Here is a 22,256-nt window from a genome sequence, read left to right as displayed (position 1 = left end):
CCCATCAGCAGGTTGACCCCCAGGTTGAGCACAGCCACTTTTATCATTTCCTCTCGAGGTGCTGCGGTGCAAACCGGGATGACCCTGCCCCGAGTGCTCTTTTGCTGCCTCGCACTCTTTTCAGACGCTCAGAGTGTCCGGCGGTTGAACCGACCACAGAGAGCGGCAGAGAGGACGGCGAGGTTCAGCAGCTTCTTTTCACTGAAAACAGAGATGAAACATGACATTTCCTTCACATCTTTTTTTTTTCCTGTGAGAGGCTGAGGAGAAGCTCTGCTGGTCCTCGCAGCTCATATAGAGCATTTCACCTCAATTACCTTTCCAAAATATTATTGCCGGCTGCTGCCAAAGAGCACTTCCAGACACAGTCTACTGAAAAACCCAAATACACAAAAATATATAAAAAAAAGGCATTCTCAAAAAGCTCAGTGAGTACAACTTCTCGCTTATAAAGTATTTAGTAGAGTTGTGGTGACACTGTGTCACTTCCTGTGAAAACAAATTAATTGTATTATTGTGGATAACTATATTTTTAAACCTGTAGTCTTGCTACTTTGGTTATTTATCGTAATTAATGGATTTTCAAAAATTCTATCATCGAGAAAACTAATTTCCTACTGTGCAATTCACAGCTCGGTGACAATTTAAATAGAGGGGGGGGGGAAACAATAGACAATGGATTAACTGGACAATTAAGAAATCTAATAAACAGCCTTGTGTTCCTCTGAGAGAAATTAAGAACCAGAGAGACTTGCCTCCAATACAAGGTTGGTGTTTATTTTAAGAATGATCACATGAGTTGTAAAGACTTAGCCAGTGATTCAGCACCGTACCGTTCTGAACAATGGCTGCAAATTAGAAAGCTCCACAACACTATTCAGAATGTAAAATGAATGCTTCACTGTTTACATATCACATCTTCTCACCATTACTTGGACTATTTTGATTAAAAAGTAATTTGGCAGAGTAGTGTCCTTGTACACAATAAATGAGTTTATATCTGTAAAACGTATACCCATTCTATTATTCCTAAATGTCTGCCTCCTATTGGGAAATCCACCCATTTATACCACACTATATATAGTATTCTATTTAGAATACAATGCTGAATTTACAGCACACTGTAGTTTATACTCATATTCATACTATGTACCAAAACTTCCTTTTAACCGTCAAGATGTGATCAAATGTATACATTTATTTCAATATCTCCTCATATTATGCACAAGTTCAGTTTACATCTTCGCCCAAACATCCTGTCACTGCACTTTACTGAAGAACAACTCTCTACAAATTTCGCTTTGTAGTAAAAGCTGTATATTATGTATATATTCTAGTTTTTAGATTTGATTTAATTGCATTTGTAAGTCTATTTTTACACTTTCACGTGGTCCAACTGACCATGGGCTACTGCAGCAAGTGAAATTCCCCAGTGCGGGATCAATTTAGTTGTAAACTATGTGTTAAAGTTTTAATGCGCATTAGAAAATAAAATGAGTTTCAAAAACTTGTCAAACAACCAACTGGCAAACTCGCCATTTGTGCAGAGAAAGTTCTCATCCTCTAAGAAAAAGATAACACACATTGTTGTGTTATTTACCCCACGTTGTCGGGTACACTGCACATGCAGCTGCTCCACATCACAGAGGTGGCTGGCTCGCGATCTCCTTGTCAGGTTCTGTCTGGCTTCCTGCGAGCGGATGTGGGCGTGCGTGTGCTGATCAGTGTTCTGGACTGAACACAATGTGAAGGGGAGGCAGCGGGGAGCTGGTGTCGGGACGAGCCGGATTGATGTGCTCACAGCGGACGGCCTCGGCTCCATCATCGGCTCGTCTGGCCTGGGCTCTGCTCGGCGTAGGGGGAGACCTGCAGCATGGCGCCCTTTACAAGCCTCTGCTGCACAGGAGGCCGCTCCGGAGAGGTCAGCGTAGGAGCTTTAGTCGCACACGAACGCACACGCCGACACACATGCACAGCACACGCTGTTGCCGAGCAGACCTGTGCAGAGGGCTAAATTAGGAACAAAGCTACTGTGTGACACACCAGCTGTGTGTCTAGACTGTGTTAGTTAGCACTATAACAGGGCTGATGGAGCACACGTCTCCCTTTTACCTTCAGCGCACCACTTCTGTCCCACATAGAGAAGAAAAACACATGGACAGCCAACATAACCCTGAAACCAAGTAGAACACTGAAGGTAACACTGTTTTAAGAGGGATGGCAAAAAGACTTATTCTTTTTTCTGTTTTACTTCTCATTAACCAGTAGAAATGGTAGAAACACATCCTGGCTTTGCTTGTTTGGAAGCCTTGGGTGAGCGAGGTGACAAAGTTGCTGCTGCACTTTCCAGGCACTGCGAGTCTATCATGTGTTGCCCTTAAAATTCAATAAATGACGCTGGTTCAGGGCTTTAAATCTGCTTCCATACACCCTTGAGGCTCAATGTCAGCCAATTTAGTTCAGGGGGAAAAGCAACACACAAAAAAAAGGAATAAGAAAGTGCTGTCACGAAAGATGGAGCTGTGGCAGCGCCTCGTGTATTATAAACTAATAGCACAGCATTGATTGATCGGTTTGTATCGAGATCAGCGGAGACATCGATGAATATAGTGAAGCTGAAGTGAAAAGAATAGAAGCCCGGAGAAACACGCCCAGGAATATGTATCTTTAGAATAATTTCAAAAATCGTTTTGCACACTGTTCAGTCGACTCACTCCTCCATCCATCATGGAGCTCGATATAAAGGACAAAAACACAAGTGGCAATCAATACCTCTGATGTAATCGTCCTAAATATTAAGCCGCTACATTTAAGCCAAGCGATGTCAGTCATGTTTGTTTCCAACGGCATCGCGGCGAAATTGATCTCCGCTGGTATTAAGAGATTAAAAGGTTCCCTGTCCTCTCCGTGTTGTTGACACGCGTCGTGACTCATTACGGCCATTAGCATTAAGCTGGCTCATCAATAAGCACTTGGCCGATCCATCAGTCTTCCTCAGATCTTGCCCAGGAGACCCCCCCTCACAGGTCCCTGCCAGCTCTGAGACAGGCTGCATGGGCGTCCTTAACATGCTGGTCACCACACACACACAAACACACACACACAGACACACAGACACAGCACATACACACACTCTCACCTGTCCTGGTGTCAGTGTGAGCTTGTGTCCGCTAAAAAAGCTGCTGCTGTGAGTGTCGTGTCAGTGTAGCCACTTTTGCTTGTCAGCATTTTGGTGTTTGTCAGTGCACTCTTGTCTTTTGTGTAGGCAAGATCATTGAGAGTGTGTGTGCGTGTGTGTATGCGTGTGCGTGTGAGAGAAAAAGCAACCAGTCCCTCAAAGTTAGTGTTTTTGCTGCAACTGTCAACTTTCGTATTGTCTTACACAGATTTGTCATTTATGTATGCCATGTATGTGTCACTCCGTGTGTGTGTGTGTGTGAGACTGTGTCAGTAGGCGTCAGGTATGGCAGTGTCAGTGTCAGTGTCAGTCAGTAAGTTCCAGACTATGCAGTGTCAGTGTATGACAGCCAGACGTAGTTTGATGTGATACATTGCCATAGTGAATGGCAATGTCTTGACGAAGAAAGTTTGTGAAGGAGATTTTTTTTTTTAAATGACAGGGATACATGGAAGAGGGCGCTACAGTTCATCATGGAGGGCTTCTCCGTCCGCGTGCTCCAGAGCTCCCATCAGCAGCAGGGCTCCGGTAGCGTTGTCTCGAACGAAGAGGATGAAGGGGTGATCGGCGTAGAACATCTTGGGATTTTCTACGTTCTCCTCCTCTAGATCTGCTTCCCCTGTCCCGGCCTGGGCAGCCAGCTCCATGGACGCCCAGTGGAGGACGCCGCCCAGATGAAGCTTCCCTTTGCTCTTGGCGGACACGCCGGAGAAATCGGCCACCTTCTGGTCCCAGGCATCGGTCAAGCCCAGAGCGAGCAGAGGTTTCTGGAACAGAAAAACAACAGAGGGATGGAATTTAGAGGGCTGCTTGGAATCTCCCGGGACTTGAGGCTGTCCCGTAAGCGTATGCAAACGCACAACTGCTGGAGCACCGGTCAATTATGCACGCAAAGACACCAAACAACGAGATGGAGGAAAGGCCCATTTCAAAATGTCATGATGCTGTGGTGTTCCAAAAGTGTGAGACATGCTCTGGCCTTCCGGGACCTCGCCACATGATTAACGTAAACATAAGCGCACACCCCCTCAAACAGGCAATCATTAACTTTTTAGGGAGGGGAGCTTATCCCCCACCGTGTTTATTTACTTTCTATCGCGGGACTCAGAGAATGGAGGGGGGGGGGGGGGGGGGGGGGGGGCTGACAGTTGCCCTTGTTGCGAGCTGGCAGAACAAAGTGGGCGACAGGCGGAGAGGAGACGGAAGGAGGAAGCAGAGGATGAATAATTTAAGAGTGATGCCCCGTGACCTCAGCAACCCCACCCCCCCTTGTTTTGCCTGATATGAATTCCGCGGGAAGGCGTCGTCATGACAGGTAGTTTAATCCTCCCGTGGCAAGAGGGCCACTCACAGTGACAGGCTCCTCCCGGGGCCAGAGGAGAGCGTGCGCCGGCTCGTGTGTGGATCTGCAGGAGGCCGAGACAGACGAGCCTGTGACAATATTGTTGTCTACTGTAGCATTGTTCAAACTTGAGCTGATTGGACTTTTTTTTTTTAAAAGGAGATATCTTCCACCGGCAGAAGAAAAAAACACTAAATCATTCGGATGAGTCGTCTGGGTGCTGCCTCGCCTGACTTTGGGTTTCTCCTAATGGACAATTGGAATAATCCCTGTGGAACGTCTGCTTTCCCGCTTGTGCATGCAAGAGGAAGTTAAACTGGATCATGTCGGCTTACAGCCAAACATGAAATAAGTAGATGTATGTACAGTTGTAGGCATCTGTCACTCCCGTTCTAATGTTTCCATGCAGCGCCCCCTCCCCTCTCCCCACACACGCCACCTCCTGCTCTAATGCACTTCTATTGTCCTCATCCATTATTCCTCCACTCTTCTTCCACCTGCTACCACTGCATCACTGTCTCCCACTGCCGCTCTGCCACTCGCCTGGCATCCCCATCCTTCATCAGCCCCACGTGCCTTTATTTTATCTCATCTCTCTCGCACACGCTCACTCGCTTTTTCGCTCCTAACTCTGTCTTTTTCCCTTACGCCCCCATCCTTCTCTTTCTTCGACAGGCCAACGCGCCTCGCTATACGCCGCTCTCTCTCGACCTCTCCGTCACTGCCGGCGGTGGTTTTCAAGGTTTCTCGCTCCTTATCTGAGGAGGAAACAGAGACAGCCTTAAACTTACCGGTTCCTCGAATGGTTAAAGACAAAAGTGTGCATAAGGAAAATAAGCTTTTTCTATTTCTCTGTTATGCAGCCGCTTTGAGTCATACATTGAGGTGAGGGGCTGTTTGTGAGAATGTAAATGTCTGCATCAGTTGCTCCAGACTTTTTCAAGCATTTCAAATGGGCGTGCTCATAAAACTGGAAAAAAATAAAATTAAAAAGGAGGTGCCATACACGCAGAGGGCCCAGACAAAGATGTCAAACTGGAAAGACAGCCGACGGTGTTGTTGATATGCCGTAAACAAAAACACATGATTTCCACGGCGGACATTATGCATCGCGTCCTGCCTCCTGCATGCTCGACCCGGCTGTCGCCCCCCCCCCCCCCGCCTGAGCGTTCACCGGATCCAGACAATTTCCTGTTGCCCTCTTCATATGTGAAAGACAAACTCGTAGGTTTTCCAGAGAACAAGTCTGAGAACACGTCCATCTGTTTTCAATCGGGTTCATTTGGTCTGCAGTGTTGCATGTGCCACCGTGATGCATATGAAAAGCCAACCACCAACCCCCACGTGACCTAGGCTTCCTCTCTGGCTCACCTGCTATGCATGAGGAGGCGGAAGCATTTGTTTAATTATATCTTTTAAGCTGTAAAGTGTTTAAAAATGAAGGGACCCCGTGGCAGCGTGCTGGGAAACGGGCCAGGGGTGTTGGAGAAGCCCAGGAAGGACCAGTGCACTGCAGAGGTGTGGCACTGCATTATATGGAAAGAGAAACCTCGGGGAGGTGCTCTTTGGCTGCCCTTTCTCTCTGAAGCACCGCATGAATCTTAGATGGAACAGCACTGGGCCGACTTTGCTGATGCCTCACACACAGCATCAATGAGCTATTTGTCTGAGAGTGGGAGCCACAGGCATTGTCAGCCGGTGGTTTCCTCTGTGTGTGTGTGTGGGTGTGTGGGCGAGAGTGTAGCTTACTTGGCCTACAGCAGTGCAATCTAACCAGACCTGAGGAAGGATGGCATCCACCCTGAGGCGTGCAGCACTCTGCATCACATTATTTCAGGCTTGATGGTTGAGCTCACTAAGTAGCTTGTTGAACTGTGGGGGCTTTTAAAAGGCATACGCGGGGGCAGCCGGTCACATGTGGACATGTCACAGCTCCTTCTCTGAGGAGTAACTGAGACTGGCAGCCCCATTTTCATTATTAATTAATGTAAAGATTCATTCCTGAATTCATTTCTCTTAAAAGTTTTAAACTGTCCAAAAGAAATGAGTGCTGAGAGCACAAAGAACCAAAAGTAAAAATCCAAATCTTATTCAGTCGTGAAAAATGTAGAACATTCATAGTTGAGAAGCTGAGAATAATATTTTTCATTTGGCTTAAACAAACTTAAGTGACTATTTTTCTGTTGAGTGGATAACTGATCATTCAATAAATTGTTTTAGCTCTAATTTGAAAATGTTCCTCAACACTTTTTTCCTAAAGTAATGTGGTTCAAGGGGCTAAAATGTCAGTGGCAACTAGAAAAATCAGTACAGTGCATAGCTCTGCAAAGGCTGAAGAGACAACAGTCCTCCAATTCCATCAAGCCGCAAGAACTCAAAGACATCAGTTTCCTTAATATGTCCAATAAAGAACATGAATTTTTTCCCTCGGAAATTGGAAGAAATAAAAAATAAATGCAATCTTTAAGAATATGAAAAAAAGATCCTGGCTCCATTCCCATAATCCATATCTGCACCACAACTTAATGAGTTCTTCCCTGAATCATACCACATCTTTTCACAATGTGTTGCTAATCAACAAACAAACACTTTGGTGGAGGCAACAATCAAAAGGAGTTTAAATGAAAGATATTAAGCTGCATCAGAACAGAAATGATTCAATTTAACCCCGATGAAAAAAAGGGGGAAAGATATATATAACTGTTATATATAAGCTATATATATTTTAAAGGGCAACTTTAAATGCTGCACACTGTATGATTGCATCCTCTGGTCCAAGTTAGACAACCAGTAGCCAACTCTGTCCAAATAGCTGTGACGCTCGAATCCCGACCAAACACAAGCGACAACTGTCCAACGATAACGGTAAGAGGTAAAATCTCCCTCCGTCCTACAGCCCCCCCCCCAATACAAGCCACAAAATGGTTCTTCTAAGCCGATGACAAATTAAACAACCCCAGTCATGATCCGCCGAATTCAATACTGCCCCCTAACATCGTGTGTGGGTGGTTTCGAGCGTGCAGTATTTGGCACTGGCATCACCACAGCTCCCTTTCACGGACCCATTCAATACAGGCTTAACAAAGAAAAGAAAAAACACACATCTCTTTCTCTCTCTCCACATCGGCTCTTAAGGCTTCAAAGCATCTCCATCTCTTTATTGAGTCTCATCAGCAATACTCCGGCTGGTATCTTATTTACATGGGCTTTCACCTCTTTAGCACGGTCAATAGACTCGGCAACCCATTCACTGTGAGCCGGGTTTTTATCCCACAAGGACATTTTACCACAAACATAAAAAGGAGGGAAAAAAAAGCCTGAGCTGTTAGCGGGATAATATTTCACAAATGACCATGAAATGCATCTGATCATTTCATGTGATGCGGGGCTGCTGCAGCCGCCCCTGTACACTGCAGAGTGTGCTCTTGTAAATATTTGATGGCCTTTTGACCTCATTAGCCATGATTGAGTGAGCTCTCCGGTGCACACTCATATGTCTTAGTCAGCGACTGGAGATACCGCCAGGATGGAGCTCAAGCCCGGCCATTAGTCTGGTTGTGTGTGTGTGTGGCCTGGTCAGCACTGGATCAGAGAGAGAGAGAGGGAGAGAGCGGTGAGGGGGGGTTTATTCGGTAACCCCCGGACCAGGTTAGTTAAGAGGGCTCTCCATCTCGGTGTGCCCTTCAACAGAGGAGAACGCCACAAATAGGCAGACAGACGGAGAGAAAAAAGGTAGAGTTCTGCAGGTATTTATAGTTCCCTGTGACACTTTCCACCATGTCCCCGAGCAATCATTGACCCCCCCCTCGTCCTCCTCCACCTCTCCAGTTCACTCGCCCCGCCGAGTGTCACTCCTATTTAGGTCGGCGGTGCCAAGGTACTGGCAGAGTGATGGCGTATTAGAGGCACATGTGAGACCTACAAAAAGGGAATTAGATCGCCGGGACAGATATGACGGAGAGAGAGAGGGGACAGAGGTGAAGGAGGGAATAGATGCATTTGGATGTGGCGAATCGGTGCAACGTGACGGAGAGGTGCGTGGTTTGGTTTGATCTCATTTGCCTCGCAGAGAGGACATGAGCGTTACAGTTGACACGCACGCACGCACTGCCATGATCCTCTGTTTGTCCAGATGCTGCCCTCTAGACTCAGGAGTCCATGGTGGGCCGACAGATAGCGCGGTAAACAGTATTAACGCACGGCGACGAGCAATTATTTGCCCTACCCAATTGGAAAAAATGGTTGTCAGAGGAGACATGGCTGGCTATCACCGGCCAGAGGGGCTGCAGTGACAAATGAAATGAGACTGGATGGGGCTGAGGGTTTGTTCAGAGCTTGAGTCCTCTCGTAATGATTCCTCAAATGCACTTATGTTTCTTGAGAGGGCAAACTGAGTGGGACAGCTCGTGAGGAGTCAGAGGACGTTATCGGACGTCAAAGCATTCGAGCGTTTATCCATAATTATGTGAAATAATGAGAGCGGCATAGAGCTTCTTGTGGGTATTTACAAGAGTGAGTGGTTCAGACTCTTGCAGAGATAAAAGGATTCATGCAACAGTTTGGTTTCCCTTTCACGATGTTCATGTCAAACGTTGGCTCTTCAGGGTAAAGCTACCCAAATAACATGGCAGCACAACTCTGCAGAGAGGATTGTTGAACGAGAAAGAGGCCAAAGTGGATTTCATCAGTCCATGATGAGGTTACAATGTACGAGGACATGGTAATACGTTCCAGTCAGCGTAGCATGCCCTGGGGAAATGGGGTTTTCTTGCTTGCCCTCTGTATCTGTCAGGTTCAACTAACCCCTCTCTCTCACTCTCTCGCTCTTCGTCTTTCTTTCTCAGTCATCCACAACTGTTGTACCAGCAACTACTCTATCCCACTAAGTGTGTGTTCAGGCTGAGCACAAAGCAAATTTGAGAAGCGGAGCGACTTTGTACAAAGTCAGTGGGAAGATACCAGAGGATTCAAACAGTTGCGCTTTCCCTCTGGGCCGTGGGTGCCGAGGTGAAGATGCATCAGTGCCATCTGAAAATGTTTTAACTCTGTGCAAAAAATTATGCTAATCCCAAGGTTGTAGGAGTCAACCTCATCATACAGAGAGAAAATGGAGAAGAGCGGACACATTAACATGCACAAAGACACTCTCCACATAGCGGTCGGTGTGTGCAACAAGTCACAAGTAGCTGCAGTGCAGTGCACAGGCAATTTAGGTTGAATAGACTCATTCTGCAAAAACAATCCAGCTTTCATCTGCACTGCATGATTTCTGAATGAGTAACCGTGAGCACTGAAGATGAGCCCAGCTGAATTTTGTTCTTATCTCCACTTAAGTTTGGTCTTTCAGATTCAATTTTGTAATGCTTTCTCTCAAAACCCTGCTCTCACACTCGAATAGCCCCCGCTTGTGCTCAAACTCTGCGCTCACACTCAGAAATGTTTTATCTTGGACAGATTTGCTGCGCTCCGGGTTGAGCTTTTGTCCTCCAAGAGTTTGGGAATACTTCAGTATATGTAGTATTTACATATTGCACTTTGCACATCACTCTGCACTTTTACTGCCTTTTTTTTTTGCACTTCTGGTTAAATGCTTAACTGCATTTCATTGTATATGTACTTGTACTGTGCAATGACAATAAAGTTGAATCTAATCTAAAAGTATATGGCCTTGAATTTCAATTCTTTCTTAACCGTGTTACGCTCACCTCAGCCTCCTTAACTTGATTACAACTATAGCTCCTCAGTGTGACCACTTTGCTTGCATATGGGGATGAGCTAACAAATCTTGTTTCAGTCATTTCTGTCATCCATCATCAAAAACATAAATGGAGCAGCTTTTAATTTGGAGCTGTCGCTGAACATCTCTGTTGCCTGTTTAAATTGCATCAAAGTGACCTTGGAGGGTGAATTTACATTCATTCTGGAAAAGCAACTTGATAAGAGACTAAAATTAAAACTAGATTCAGGTCAGGTTTGTGTGCTGTAAGCAGGTGTCTGAACTCCGCCAGGGATCGTTTATGAGGGAAGAACCTCCATTCCGTACACCCCACGGTCAGATCAAGTGTTTCTGTAGTTCCACCAAAGTTTTACGTCCTATCTAATGATCATCTCAATAGTTTGGATCATGTAGCCCATGAAAAATGGGCTCTGAAAGACCTGAAATCTTTAGTGAGTACATTCTATCGCGACTGGAAATGAAAAAAAGGTTAACTCTCTGCACTCTGCCCCCACATCAGCAGACTGATCTCGTGTGATTCTCTCTGTGGCCTTGCCTGCACTGCGGACCCTGTGGCCCGGTCAAATACGTGCTCTTCCACCGGCCTGACAACTCTCTGATCTCCCAGTCAGCAGCCTGACACAGCCGTCGGTTTGGCCTGTGTGAACCCGAACAACCCCCATGCACTCGCATTAGAATCAGCAGCCACTAACCTGCTGCCTGTCTGCCTGGCGCTCCTCCCCGGCTACATCCACAGTAATACGCTTTCAGGACCATGATCATAAGGTCAATAATTCAAAATATTGCTGTCCATGTTAATGTAACAGTTGTTTTTTCGTCAAGCAGCTTTGATCAGGTATTTCAGGAGGTTACAATTGTTATGGCATAGTGACCAAATGAGGTGTTACTGGGAAACTGATAGTAATGTTGCCTTCTTCATTTGTACAGTATTATAACAGTATAAATCATAGCTTCACTGGTTGTGTTGGCCGAGTGGTGGAGGTGTTAGATTAAGGTGGCAGTCTCTAAGGAGGCGGGGCTTCATATCCCACTGCCGCCAGCTGACACAGATACTCTGACGTAAACACATACACAGCAGTCTTTGTATAGTGGTAACCAACTGCTTGACAACACATGCCTCAGGTGTATCAAGATACTGCCTTACAATATATATATATATAAAATACTGTAAGTCAAAAATCATTACATATCAGCCGCCAGTGATCTGTGGCTGTTTGCTGCCACTTTGCAATATGCCTGGTCAGAAGTGGTATAGCACTTTGAGCTTTGATTTTTCAGATTCAGACACATTTGTAAAGATTCCTACAGGACCATTTGCTCTGTGACATGTGAACAGGAATATAGATGGAATTTCTATGAGGAACTCATGTGAACGTCATAATAGAACGCTCTTATCCTGAATAAGGTCAGAAGTTGGAATACTGCTATCCATGGAGACTGAGTCATATTACCCTTAAGTCTCCCTTCTAGCCTCCTGACACGAAGACACAACCCGTGGGTTTTTAAATTGAAACAGGGCCAGCAGCGCTTCCCAAACTCGCTGCCGTCTCCTCTCTCCTGATTCAGACAGGCCCCATGCTGCTTCTGGGAGGAACAGGGGCAGAGATCCGGACCACCACCTGGGCTAGGGCACGACCTTGCAAAAAGAGTTCTGTGGGAGGTATTGGGAGCCCACCAGAGAGCTGCATGCCGTGGTCGTCCTCAGGCCCTTCTATCCTCTTAGCAGCCAGGGTTCGATTCCCTGCTGAAGGTTGTTGCAGTCTGGTGCTGTAAGTACAGCTATCACCTCAAGGAAGTGAGGAGAGGCGAGGGAAGGGGTGACATTTGAACTTACCTGAGTCAGAGTCTGCAGTGAGCTGGAAAGGCTTAGCAAGGCCACTGCCTCAGTTACTAAAGGCACCAATGCGTCAGGGGAAGAAGAAGACGGAAAAGCAAGCAAGAGATAGAGGTCGCAGGGTGAAGAATATTTGGAGGAAGATGAGGAATACATGACGAGGGAGAAACACGGCACAACATGGAGGCAGAGCACAGACAGAGAGAGAGCGAGGACGAGCAGAGCCAAGTGAAGAGGAGAGAAAGTATGAATGGAGAAAAAATATCTTATGAAAGGGAAGAAAAAGAATGTCAGGAAGAGGAGGTGACCAAAGCAGATGAAAAAAAAACGAAGAGAGACATGGAAAACACAAACACGAGAATGAAGGCGACAAAGGAACAATTAGAATGATGAACGCACTTCTAGAAGATATAAAACAATTTAACAGTTGGGGTGAAAAATGATGCGGTGTGTGTGGGTAGAGGAAATTAATGAAAAACAGAAACTAAGAGAACAAACAACAAGTGTGGCTGAATGCAGGGATCCACTCTTTTAAATGGCACTGCAGTATTATAAAAAAGACAAACAGAGCGACCTCCTCTCTGGCGCACATGCCGTGCATTGTACTGTATGAGCACCTCACCTTAGGTCTGCTGTGCTTGGTGCCAATTCAGAGAATGGATCAAAAGACAAAGTAATAAGAAGAATCCAGCACTACTTCTGCAACCTCCCTCAGAAAGGAAAGACAAGAATCGTCTCTGCCAAGGCGGCTGGAAATTGGACTCATTCAGGGTGGGCTGGATTTGGTGGAGATGAAGAATCATGATCATCACCAGAGGATTTTGGGAAAGCACGAAGAAGCCACATACATATTTGTGTTCTTTCCGTTTCATGTCCACCACATGGAAACACGGATGAGTTCATCACTTGAAGAACACAACATCAGCCAAGGCTATTACCCAGACAACCCTTCCTGCCTTTGTACACATGCATATCCGAATGCATTAGCCTGAAATAGACTCAACAGTGAATGTAACACATTTAAATGCTATTCATACAGAACTAGAGTGTATCATGGTGCAATGTCAAATTACAAACACTTAACCTAAGAAGATCAGCCCCTCATTTAAAGAGCAACTTACCCTCCTGCTTTGGTTCCGAAGAGCCCCCTTCAAAGAGAAAAATGTAACCCTGACACACATGCACACTTACACACACTCACAACTCGGTGCGGTGAAAGAAAAGAGAACAAGATATGATTGAATACTTAAAACACTCAAAACCACAAGCTTACACAAAGTAGTGACAGTACTTCTACCACTGTTAACCTCAATTCTCTGACACAATCATTCAGACTAAATACTTCCCACCAGGGGTTTCACAGAAAATTAAAAGCAAAGTTGGCTTCTTTTTCCGTAAGCCACAGATAACTTGCTCATATTGAAATATTATTATAAAAATCCTTGAGAGGCAAAAAAGATGTTTTATAGTAAAGTGCAGAGAAAGGGAATGTCCCGCCAATACATCTGTTTGGCAAGAAGAAAAACTACGAAAATACTCAATTGGACCAAAATAAATGGTGATATCTAGGTTACATTCTTCTTAAAGGCCAAAATAAAACAATATTATGTTCCATACTTACAACTCAAAGTTTTAGAGAAGAATATTCAGCCCACCATAAAATTAGGAATCGGTAATAATGGCATGTCAGTAGGGGAGCTTAGACAGTGAATTGTATTCTACGTTAATTTATAATTCATGAGGTCGACGACTTGTACGTAATTCTGCAGATTGCCCCAGTTCAATGGGCTAAAGTTGTTATGAGTAAATATGTGTGTTCATTATGTATTGTCATGTTGGGTTGACAGTTATCTGACAAAAGGGGAAGGACTTTAGAATACTGTAACCAGGGAGGCCAGCTTTTAGTTTTACTTTATTCTCATGAAGCCAAATCCCTTTTACTTAACCATTATTTAAAAGGATTTCAAATATTGTGTGTTTGTTGTATTAATGTTTGCCAAGCAAAATAAATAAACCACACCGCCATGTAAAATTAGGTAGAAGAAGTTGACAACTACTAAAATGCAGTAGTCGTAAAATGCCCTGCTTCCCAAACGGTCATTAGGTGTGAGAGTGTGAAGGGTGAATGGGAAGTTTCAGGTTCCCTCATAAACTTCCCACAGATGTAATTTTCATGCTTCTGGAAATCTGAAACTCACTTTTGTTGCAAATCACACTACAAACATAAATGTATGGGGAAAAAAAGTTTAGATGTTAGTGACAACTTCATCATAAAGTCCTATTTGAGTGTACTTCATTTACATATTTTTCAGATCTCTATGTTAAGGTTCAATGTTCAACTTCAATAAAACCTGTTTGTTGTACTCACATGCAGACTGAATGTGCTGGAAATGTTGGCCTTGGGCAGAGAAATGGTCACGCTGGTGACGTTGGTCTTCTCCAGCCACGTGGACAGCAGCTCCAGGGTCAGCAGCTTGTCCAGCCGGGCCAGACTCTCGACGTGGAAGGGCAGCAGGAGCAACATGCTGGCCTTGCCCCCCCGCAGCGGCGCCTCCAGGACCTGCACCATGTTTCCCATGTCTTCATGGTGACGGTACAAACCTGGAGAAGAGGGCAAAGGAGGCGCCGGGCGCAGAGTCAAGGAGAGAAGGAGAATCTTCGCCATCATGTCACCGGTTCAGCAGATGTTCTCGACGGCTGTTCTCTCGGAAGCTGGGTCAGACTATTCAGCTAAGCAGCCATTTGGTGTCCTCGCCTGCTAAATGCGCTCGGAGAGATCACACTAAGGCATTATCTTTACCGTGAATTGTAAATGACTTCATATTATAAGATCAAATAAAGCACAGTGTGTCTTTTATTGCTGTCAAGGCAGAAATTCACTCTGCTTTGTTGTTGTTTTAAGACGATGCATAAAATATGAAAGGCATGTTAAATAAATGATAAGGTACACAGTGATAAATAGGAGGGAAGTGGATTGGACCTTACAGATGTTCAAGCCATTTTTTCCCTTTCGCTGCGTTTAATTGCTGGCAGGAGAACGGCAGTCAGAGACGGAGTGGGGGGGGGGGGTTTTGGGGCTTGTTTTTACCTGCTCTGTGCATCATCACCACTTTGGTGTATTTCGTCCCCAGGAAGGTTCGAGGATCCGTGCTCCCCTCGCTGAACTCTCTCTCCCACAGCCCTGGACGAACAGACCAACAAGCACAGAGACGTTCTGAATGCAGCCAGCTCCACGCAGACAGGATGTAAGTTAACGCTAAATGGTTGGCAGAGGTGAGAGGGCGGCCACCAGCTTAAACCCGCTTGTAAAATACATATAGACCCCATTCTCTGTGACACTGCTCATAAATCGTCAATATGTACGGCCTATTAAAAAGATGTCTTCTCTCCCCAAAGCGGCTGAGCTGAAGTGCCACACTCAGGCGGTTATGAGATCCTTAAGGCCACTGCGTCCCTCACAGTGCTCACCATATCCCTCTTGGCCCCGCTAACCCCCTGACAGCTGTCCATTTAGGTGTGGGGGGGTGTCTGTGTGTAGTGGAATTACTGTTGTAATAACCTCAGAACACAATGCCAAAGCTGATGGCCCATTCAATCGAGCAGGGCACAGTGGATGGAGCGAGAAGGTCGACAGATTATGAGTTGCACTTCGTGAATGACACCCGGGGCCGGCCGGGGCTCAAGCTGATGATGATTTTATTGATTCATCATTTTCAAAAAGGGAGCCATGCACTCGTGACACAATGCTCTGGTGCAAGGAGGTCAAAGAGAAATCTAATGCCTCATTTGCTCTGCTGAAAGTCTGGAGACCAAGGGCTCGGCTTTATCATTAAAAACTCACACTGGACACAAAGTGAAGTATTTACGATTGATTTGTCTATAAAATGTCAGGGAATGATGAATCCCCCCCCCCCCCCGTTGAGTTCTCCTCGCTCAAGGTGACATCTTCAGATTGCGTCTTCGCTCACAACAACAGTCCGACACAATACTCCATTTAAAATGATGTAAGGCAGAGTAAAGCAGATAATTGCCTCATTTGACGGTGATTTGCTTGATGGACGATTTTTAAAAAAGGTGCTCTGGATGAAGTACTGCACGACCATCAAGATGGGGGAGCTTGCCAAAGATTAAAAACTTGTCCAGCAGATTGCAGGCATGCAAGCAGCCCGATGAGGCTAAATGCCAACATCAGCATGCTAAAATGCTGACAATGCCCATGCTTACACGTTCAGGCTTAACAGGTACAAGGTTTACAACGTTCAACATCTTACTTTAGCGTGTCAGCATGTCTGCTAACAAGCACTGAACACAACCGAGGCTGATCGGAAGGTCATTAGTTTTGCAGGTGTAAACCAAGTGACCGGACAGACAGAACCTTAAACCTGGATGATTGTGACGATGAGGTGTTGAGGGGAGATTCCAGGTTTCCCGAGGGTGACATCTGTTTCTCCAGCAGAGGTCATCCAGCAGTTATCGAGGCACGACGCTCAAGAATAAGCAATGTCACATGCTGGGGGCCAAATCAAAAGTCAGGACTCACCGCGGCCTTCGAGGGAAATTCTTAGGGACACCCGGAGAAAATGTTGCTTCAGAACTTGCCGGATGTTTTGATTATTCTTGTCATATCACTGAGCAGGAGAGTGAAACTCCAAACCTACAGTGGTGCTTGGATGAAAGAAATCATGAAATCCCCCGTCAGACATGTAAATCAGCTTAATCTGTTGCACTGATGACGAATGAAATAGCCTCTGAACGTGAAATCAATAAGTCCTGCTCTCAAACTGAAAGACCACACTCTTGAAAGATAGGGGGGTGGGGGGGTGGGGGGGGGGGGACCATAGCAAAACTGGTGTCACATCAGATTCTGCAGATCAACTGATCTACTTGTTGTTCCAGCGCTAGACTCCCCCAAGAACCTCCCAGCCTCAGCTGGACCCCAGCCAATCAGAAGTCAGCGCAGAGTGACATGTGATTCTGCTTCCCGGGCGCGCCAGCACAGGTCACAGACATTCGCTCCGCTTCCTGTCAACATCAGAGCCAGAAACATGATCGCGCTGGAAGCCAAAACAAGCGGCTGAGGGTTACCTGAAGTGGCAGCCGTGTTGTGCGCGTGATGTCACGATGATGAGGAGTCTCTGTGTAAATACGAAGAAGATGTAATCAAGCGGCGACGGGGGGGGGGGGTAAATCTATGAGCTCACCGGCGTGCTCAGCAGACTCTATTTGATCTCTGTGACTCTCATGTCTCCACGAGATGGGCCTGCACTACATTATTCTCCTTAACAGGACCGTGCTGCGGCAGAGACATCATTTGAAATACGAATGCATTACTATCCATCGACCACTCACTCACAGACACAATCTGCTCTCAGACACGAACTGAACTCCGCAGCTACTCCGTGTCCGAATGAGACGCTCTGCACCTTCCGTAGACCTTCTCCCCTGGCCTCCTCGTATAATGTCTATGGAACTCCCGGGGAGTTTGATTGGAGAGCACAGCAGGGGATCCCCCCCGCTGGATTCACCACGAGCCGGTGACAGATGCACAAATGTAAAGAACTAAGAGGAAACAAATATTTTCCCGTGAAGAAGCGGTGACACAAACGTTGGCGCCATAGGCGAAGATGCCCAGAGAGTTTGTGGTGATAAGAGTCGACACCAGCGTCCGTGTGTTTTCAATAAAAATCACATGATCTCCACAGCCGGGTTCGATAACATCACTTCCTGCCTCTGTCTGCTGCACTCGACCGCTCCACCTCTCTCCCTGAGTAATGCAGAGGATTTGAGGCTGTTTTGAATTGGCCTGTGCAGAGAACCTCCTGCTGTGCTGTGCATGTGTGAAAGGCAGACTGCCCAGTAAACCCAGTAGCCAATTCTCCAGGTCATGTCTGAAAAGGGCTTTACTGTAAACTTCAGGCAGGAGAATCGATGGGAGCGAACCGGCTCCCTCTCCTCCTCCATCCACTTCTCCAGAGTCACATTACAAGTACTTCCACAAGCTATTAATAGAGGTCAAATGTGAAGGGACTTGTTGTTCTCCTCATTCTCCATGTTGTGTGTGAGTTCTCTCTCTCTCTCTCTGTACTTTTCTTTTTTCCTTTGGTTCAGAATCTTATTTTTCTTCTTCCGTCTCCAGTGTTTGTTTGTCTAAATCAGGAACAAAGCCTGAATTAATTAACTGGTGTGGACTGGAACTCCCAAGGTAGGCCTTCTACAACGCTCCGCTATGTCTGTCAATCTCTTTCAACCGTCTCAGCAGGCCTCCCTCTCTTTCTTTACTTCCCTCGGTTGTCGCTGTTTACTTCTCTGCCGTCTCTTTGGCTCTGCCTCTCTTTGTCCCCTGCCCACCCAGAAATTACTCCCTTGCGCTGTTCCGTCTCCGCAGCCCTCTTTGCTTTTACCATCGCTCTACTATAAACATGTTCCACTACTAATTGCCCCTGACCTTCCCTTTCTTTGGATGCTGTGTTCAGCCCAGGGAAGGAGGGTCAGCAAAGAGCTTTTTTAACCCCCCCCCCCCCCCCCCCCCCTCTTGAATAATCAACTAAAGGGAACGCAAATGAAACAAACAGGCGAGGAAGGAAGCGACTCGGAAACCATTACACTATCACACGCTATGAAGCGCCTAAGGACCCTGAAATCAAAGACAAATAAAATCAAAAATCATAACAAACCAGAGGCGGCTAGTAGGGGCACGAGGCAAACTATCGACCACTTTCAAATTATGAATCCAAACCAAAGGAATCCAATTTAACGTAATCTAATTTGTGCGCTGTAATCTGCCGTATGATCTAATTTGTATATTTACTGCGCAAAAACGCACCAACCAACGAGGGTGGTATCGCAGGAAAACTAATTTTGTAATGAAGTGAGAACATGAAACAAAGGAAATTAATTAAATTGCTTATCGATGTATATAGTCTGTCAGGGAATGGTATTTGCGGGGTTCTGTCTGTCGGCAACCTGTTTTCACTTCAGCTGCCTCGCCTTCTTTGCACCTAATAAAAAAGACAAAACACCTGCAGGAGGAGAGACAGAAGGAAAGGAGGCAGATGGACCCGGATAAGGATGTGAACGGGAGACACACGTGGGAAGAAGAGAGACAGGCTGGATTAGACGCGCGATAAACGATGACAAAAGCACAAAAACAGAGACAAATGGCGCACGACAAAGAGACCAAGTGCAGCAGAGGGACATGTTTAACACATCCTCGTCCTTTTGAGACGACTGCAAGCAAAAATGAGATTCCACGTCAGAGATGAGCGATTACATTCGTGAAATGACATTACATCGCATTCATGAGAAGGAAAAACAAGCTATTTGCTATTTCAGTGGCTCATTATGAACTAAAAACCCCATCGTGAATCTACTGACAGTATTTAACAGTCTAATAAAAGTGAAATGAAGCCAGCTATATCCTTTTACAGAATGACGAGATGGATGTGTTTTATGCTGCAACTGTTAAATCGCAGATGGAGCCTCGAAACGCGCATCGAAACATTGACTAGCTCTGGCCCCGGCAGCCCGTCACAGAGAGCAGATCCGAGCCAAGCTGTGCCGCCGCAGACTTGGAGCGCTCCACGCACAGATGTTAGGCATGACACTGAGGGAGAGCCTCTGGACACTTGTTACTCAATTATTTAAGATGACACATCACCCCCCAATGGAAGATGAATGCGCTCTCAGCGATGGACCCCGGAATCATCCTTTATCCGCTGTGTCCACCAGCTGGAGTCCACCGCATGCAGGCACATAGACACCCATGCACTCTGCACACAGGTGGGGACGCTGACACACACAGGGTGGCGGGCAAACTGCCGCCCAGGCTCTGTGCGCAGCCCAAACGCTGAAAATGGAGCACGTGCACGCCATATTAATATTCGAAGACTTCTCATCCGAAGCAGCATGCATCTACAGTACTTAGACATTGCATAATTTGAAATGACTGTACAATTACAGAGCACACCAGTCTTCTTAGCGTCTTCTCACACCAGCCATGCTGCTACCTCATGTGTCTACGTCCAACCTGGTAGGACACTGCATGTGTTCTTAATTCAAATCATTTCCCATTACCAAACAGTCAGTCATATTTCCACAATCGTACAACTACAAACCAAAATAAGTCTAAAACCTGTGTATCTAGTGTGCACTATGAATACTCACCTTTAAAGTGCAGGGCATTAGCCAGTATCAAGGCTCCGGCCTTGGCCTTGATTTCTGCCTCCATAGGAGCTGCCTCCAGCCCCCCAAGCCCGTCTTTAGCCCAGTCATGGAGCTGCTTCAGGTCAGCCTTGGAGTCTCCTTTCCCCAGTGGCTGATGCTGCAGCCCGAACTTGGCCTGGCTGTCCTTCACAAAGGCCTGAGTGATCGCAGGGGCTTGCTTGGAAAACACAGCTGAGGACGTGTGCAGGTGAAAAGCGGTCGCGTTGTCTTTGGCGAAGCTCTTCAGCGCCCCGGACAGAAGCTCCCCTGCCTGGGCTCCGGTCTTGGAGGGGGTGGGAGTCTTGAGGAGGTCTTTGAGCTGGTTGGCGGTGGAGCCCGCAGCTCCTCCGCCCAGCGCTCCAAGTGAGGAGGCCAAAAGCAGAGGTGAAAACAGGGGGTTTACCGAGCTGGGGTCAGAGCGTAGGGCCTGATACAGGCGCAGACCCAGAGCCCAGCTGGGGTCGCCCAGGGGAGGAGGCGGGCGGGGGGGAGGACTGGCTGTGGGAGAAGAGCTCTTCCCAGGTGAACTGGTGGTGCTCCCCTGCGCCAGGAGAACTGGCAAAGTAATGAGGAGATAGACAGGAAGCCTGGGAGGCATGGCAGATCTGGGGGGAAAGAACGGGAAGGGCTTCAGTAGAAAGATAGTCTCTGGCAATATTTTGGTTCTACTGGTGTAGACAAGGGTCTTCCATTCTCGGACTACATTCTGTTATCTCACAATTCAAACAAAACACACACAATGATACTTTTTTGTAAAATAAAAGTAAACCAATTGGTGATATAGATTTTGCGTTAGGCCTCTTTTGCTCTCCCATGGGGTTTATCCCAAACGTCTGATATTTTACCTACTATCCGAGAGCAGAAGAAAAATCTGAGCAGTGCGAGCCAAAGGAGGAGGAGAGCTGAAGCTCAGGAAATCAGCACAGGCAGGGTGTATTCGAGTGTGAGCGCCGGGTCTCGAGTGAAAGCGGGACATTATCTGATCGTGAAATCAATAAATCCTGCTCTTCAAATGCAGAGAAAAAAACATAACTGTTTACCTGCAGGCGTCTTAAACATGCTGAAAAAGAATCATACATTATATATTCACATGTAGAATCTGTTTACAGAGATTAGGATAAAGATAAACAGACAGAAAATAATTCATAAGACTATTGATTAGAGATATTTTGGCAGATGTTTTTCCAGTGTGATAACCATGCATGTTGTTATAGCAGTGTTCATGTCGGACCCCTGCTTGTGCGAACAGACGCCCCGTCTCCCCCTCACCAGTAAAGTTGTTCATTCCTCCCTGCACGATTACTGGTTATTTTCTCACCCACAGTGACGCATCACTTTGATAAAGTTTCAAAAAAGATCCGGTTTATTTTTATTTCGTTTAAAATCCGGGACTGAATGAGGGAGAGAGAAAAAAAAAAACGAACGACTCATTGATTTCGTCGAAGCGGAGGCAGCGGCGACTGGAAACATCTGTTGCCCGACACGGAGACGGTTTCCTCGGCCGAGAGAGAGAGAGAGAGAGAGAGAGAGGAAAGCGAAGGAGGAAAAATAGGTTGTTGACTTTTTATTTTATTTTACCGTGAATTAATTCTAACGGGCGTCGCTCGGCTGCTGTGTGTCCGCCGCTGCAGGCTGCGGGCTCCGGAGGAAGTGAGGGCCGGGGGCTGGAGCTCCGACGTGGCAGCTCACGGAGGAGGAAGTTTACCGGGAAAGCTGCACTCACTACCGGGCACCTCTCTGGCTCTGCCCCCCGGAACTTCCCCTGGAGGAATCAGCTCCAAGGCGCAGGCTTAAATAACAGCGTGAATATGAGCTTAAAACTGGATAGAAAAATACTTTTCACTAATATATAATAATATATAAAACGTCCTTTTATCAGCATAACAAAGCAGCTCAGTTAAAAACAACTAAATATGCGGTGGGGTTATAATTTAGCAGATTTATACTTCTTTCAAACTTTTGA

At 46.3% G+C, this 22,256-nt stretch overlaps 1 protein-coding gene across 1 annotated transcript; it reads right to left on the bottom strand.

Moving 5' to 3' along the window:
• Positions 1 to 756: 756 nt before the first annotated feature.
• serpinh2 (serine (or cysteine) peptidase inhibitor, clade H, member 2) lies at positions 757 to 22,016 on the bottom strand. The gene is made up of 5 exons (XM_062384111.1): positions 21,872 to 22,016; positions 20,255 to 20,898; positions 15,180 to 15,272; positions 14,460 to 14,692; positions 757 to 3,945 (listed from the first exon to the last, which is right to left on the bottom strand). Exons 2-5 carry the CDS (start codon positions 20,889 to 20,891, stop codon positions 3,640 to 3,642), a joined length of 1,269 nt encoding a protein of 422 aa, XP_062240095.1. The 5' UTR covers positions 20,892 to 20,898; positions 21,872 to 22,016; the 3' UTR covers positions 757 to 3,639.
• Between the last annotated feature and the right edge of the window lie 240 nt (positions 22,017 to 22,256).

The sequence above is a fragment of the Platichthys flesus genome, chromosome 24 (assembly GCF_949316205.1).
Source record: "Platichthys flesus chromosome 24, fPlaFle2.1, whole genome shotgun sequence".
In the NCBI taxonomy this organism is placed as follows: domain Eukaryota; kingdom Metazoa; phylum Chordata; class Actinopteri; order Pleuronectiformes; family Pleuronectidae; genus Platichthys; species Platichthys flesus.
The sequence above is the reverse complement of the archived record's forward strand: the minus strand, read 5'-3'. Positions and strand labels throughout refer to the sequence as shown.

Excerpts from the sequence above, each read along its gene's own strand:
- serpinh2 (XM_062384111.1), bottom strand. The coding sequence starts at position 20,891 with ATGCCTCCCAGGCTTCCTGTCTATCTCCTCATTACTTTGCCAGTTCTC. Across the intron at positions 15,273-20,254 it reads TAATGCCCTGCACTTTAAAG|GGCTGTGGGAGAGAGAGTTC; the intron begins GTGAGTATTCAT and ends CTGTTCGTCCAG. Across the intron at positions 3,946-14,459 it reads CCAGCACATTCAGTCTGCAT|AAACCTCTGCTCGCTCTGGG; the intron begins GTGAGTACAACA and ends TTTCTGTTCCAG.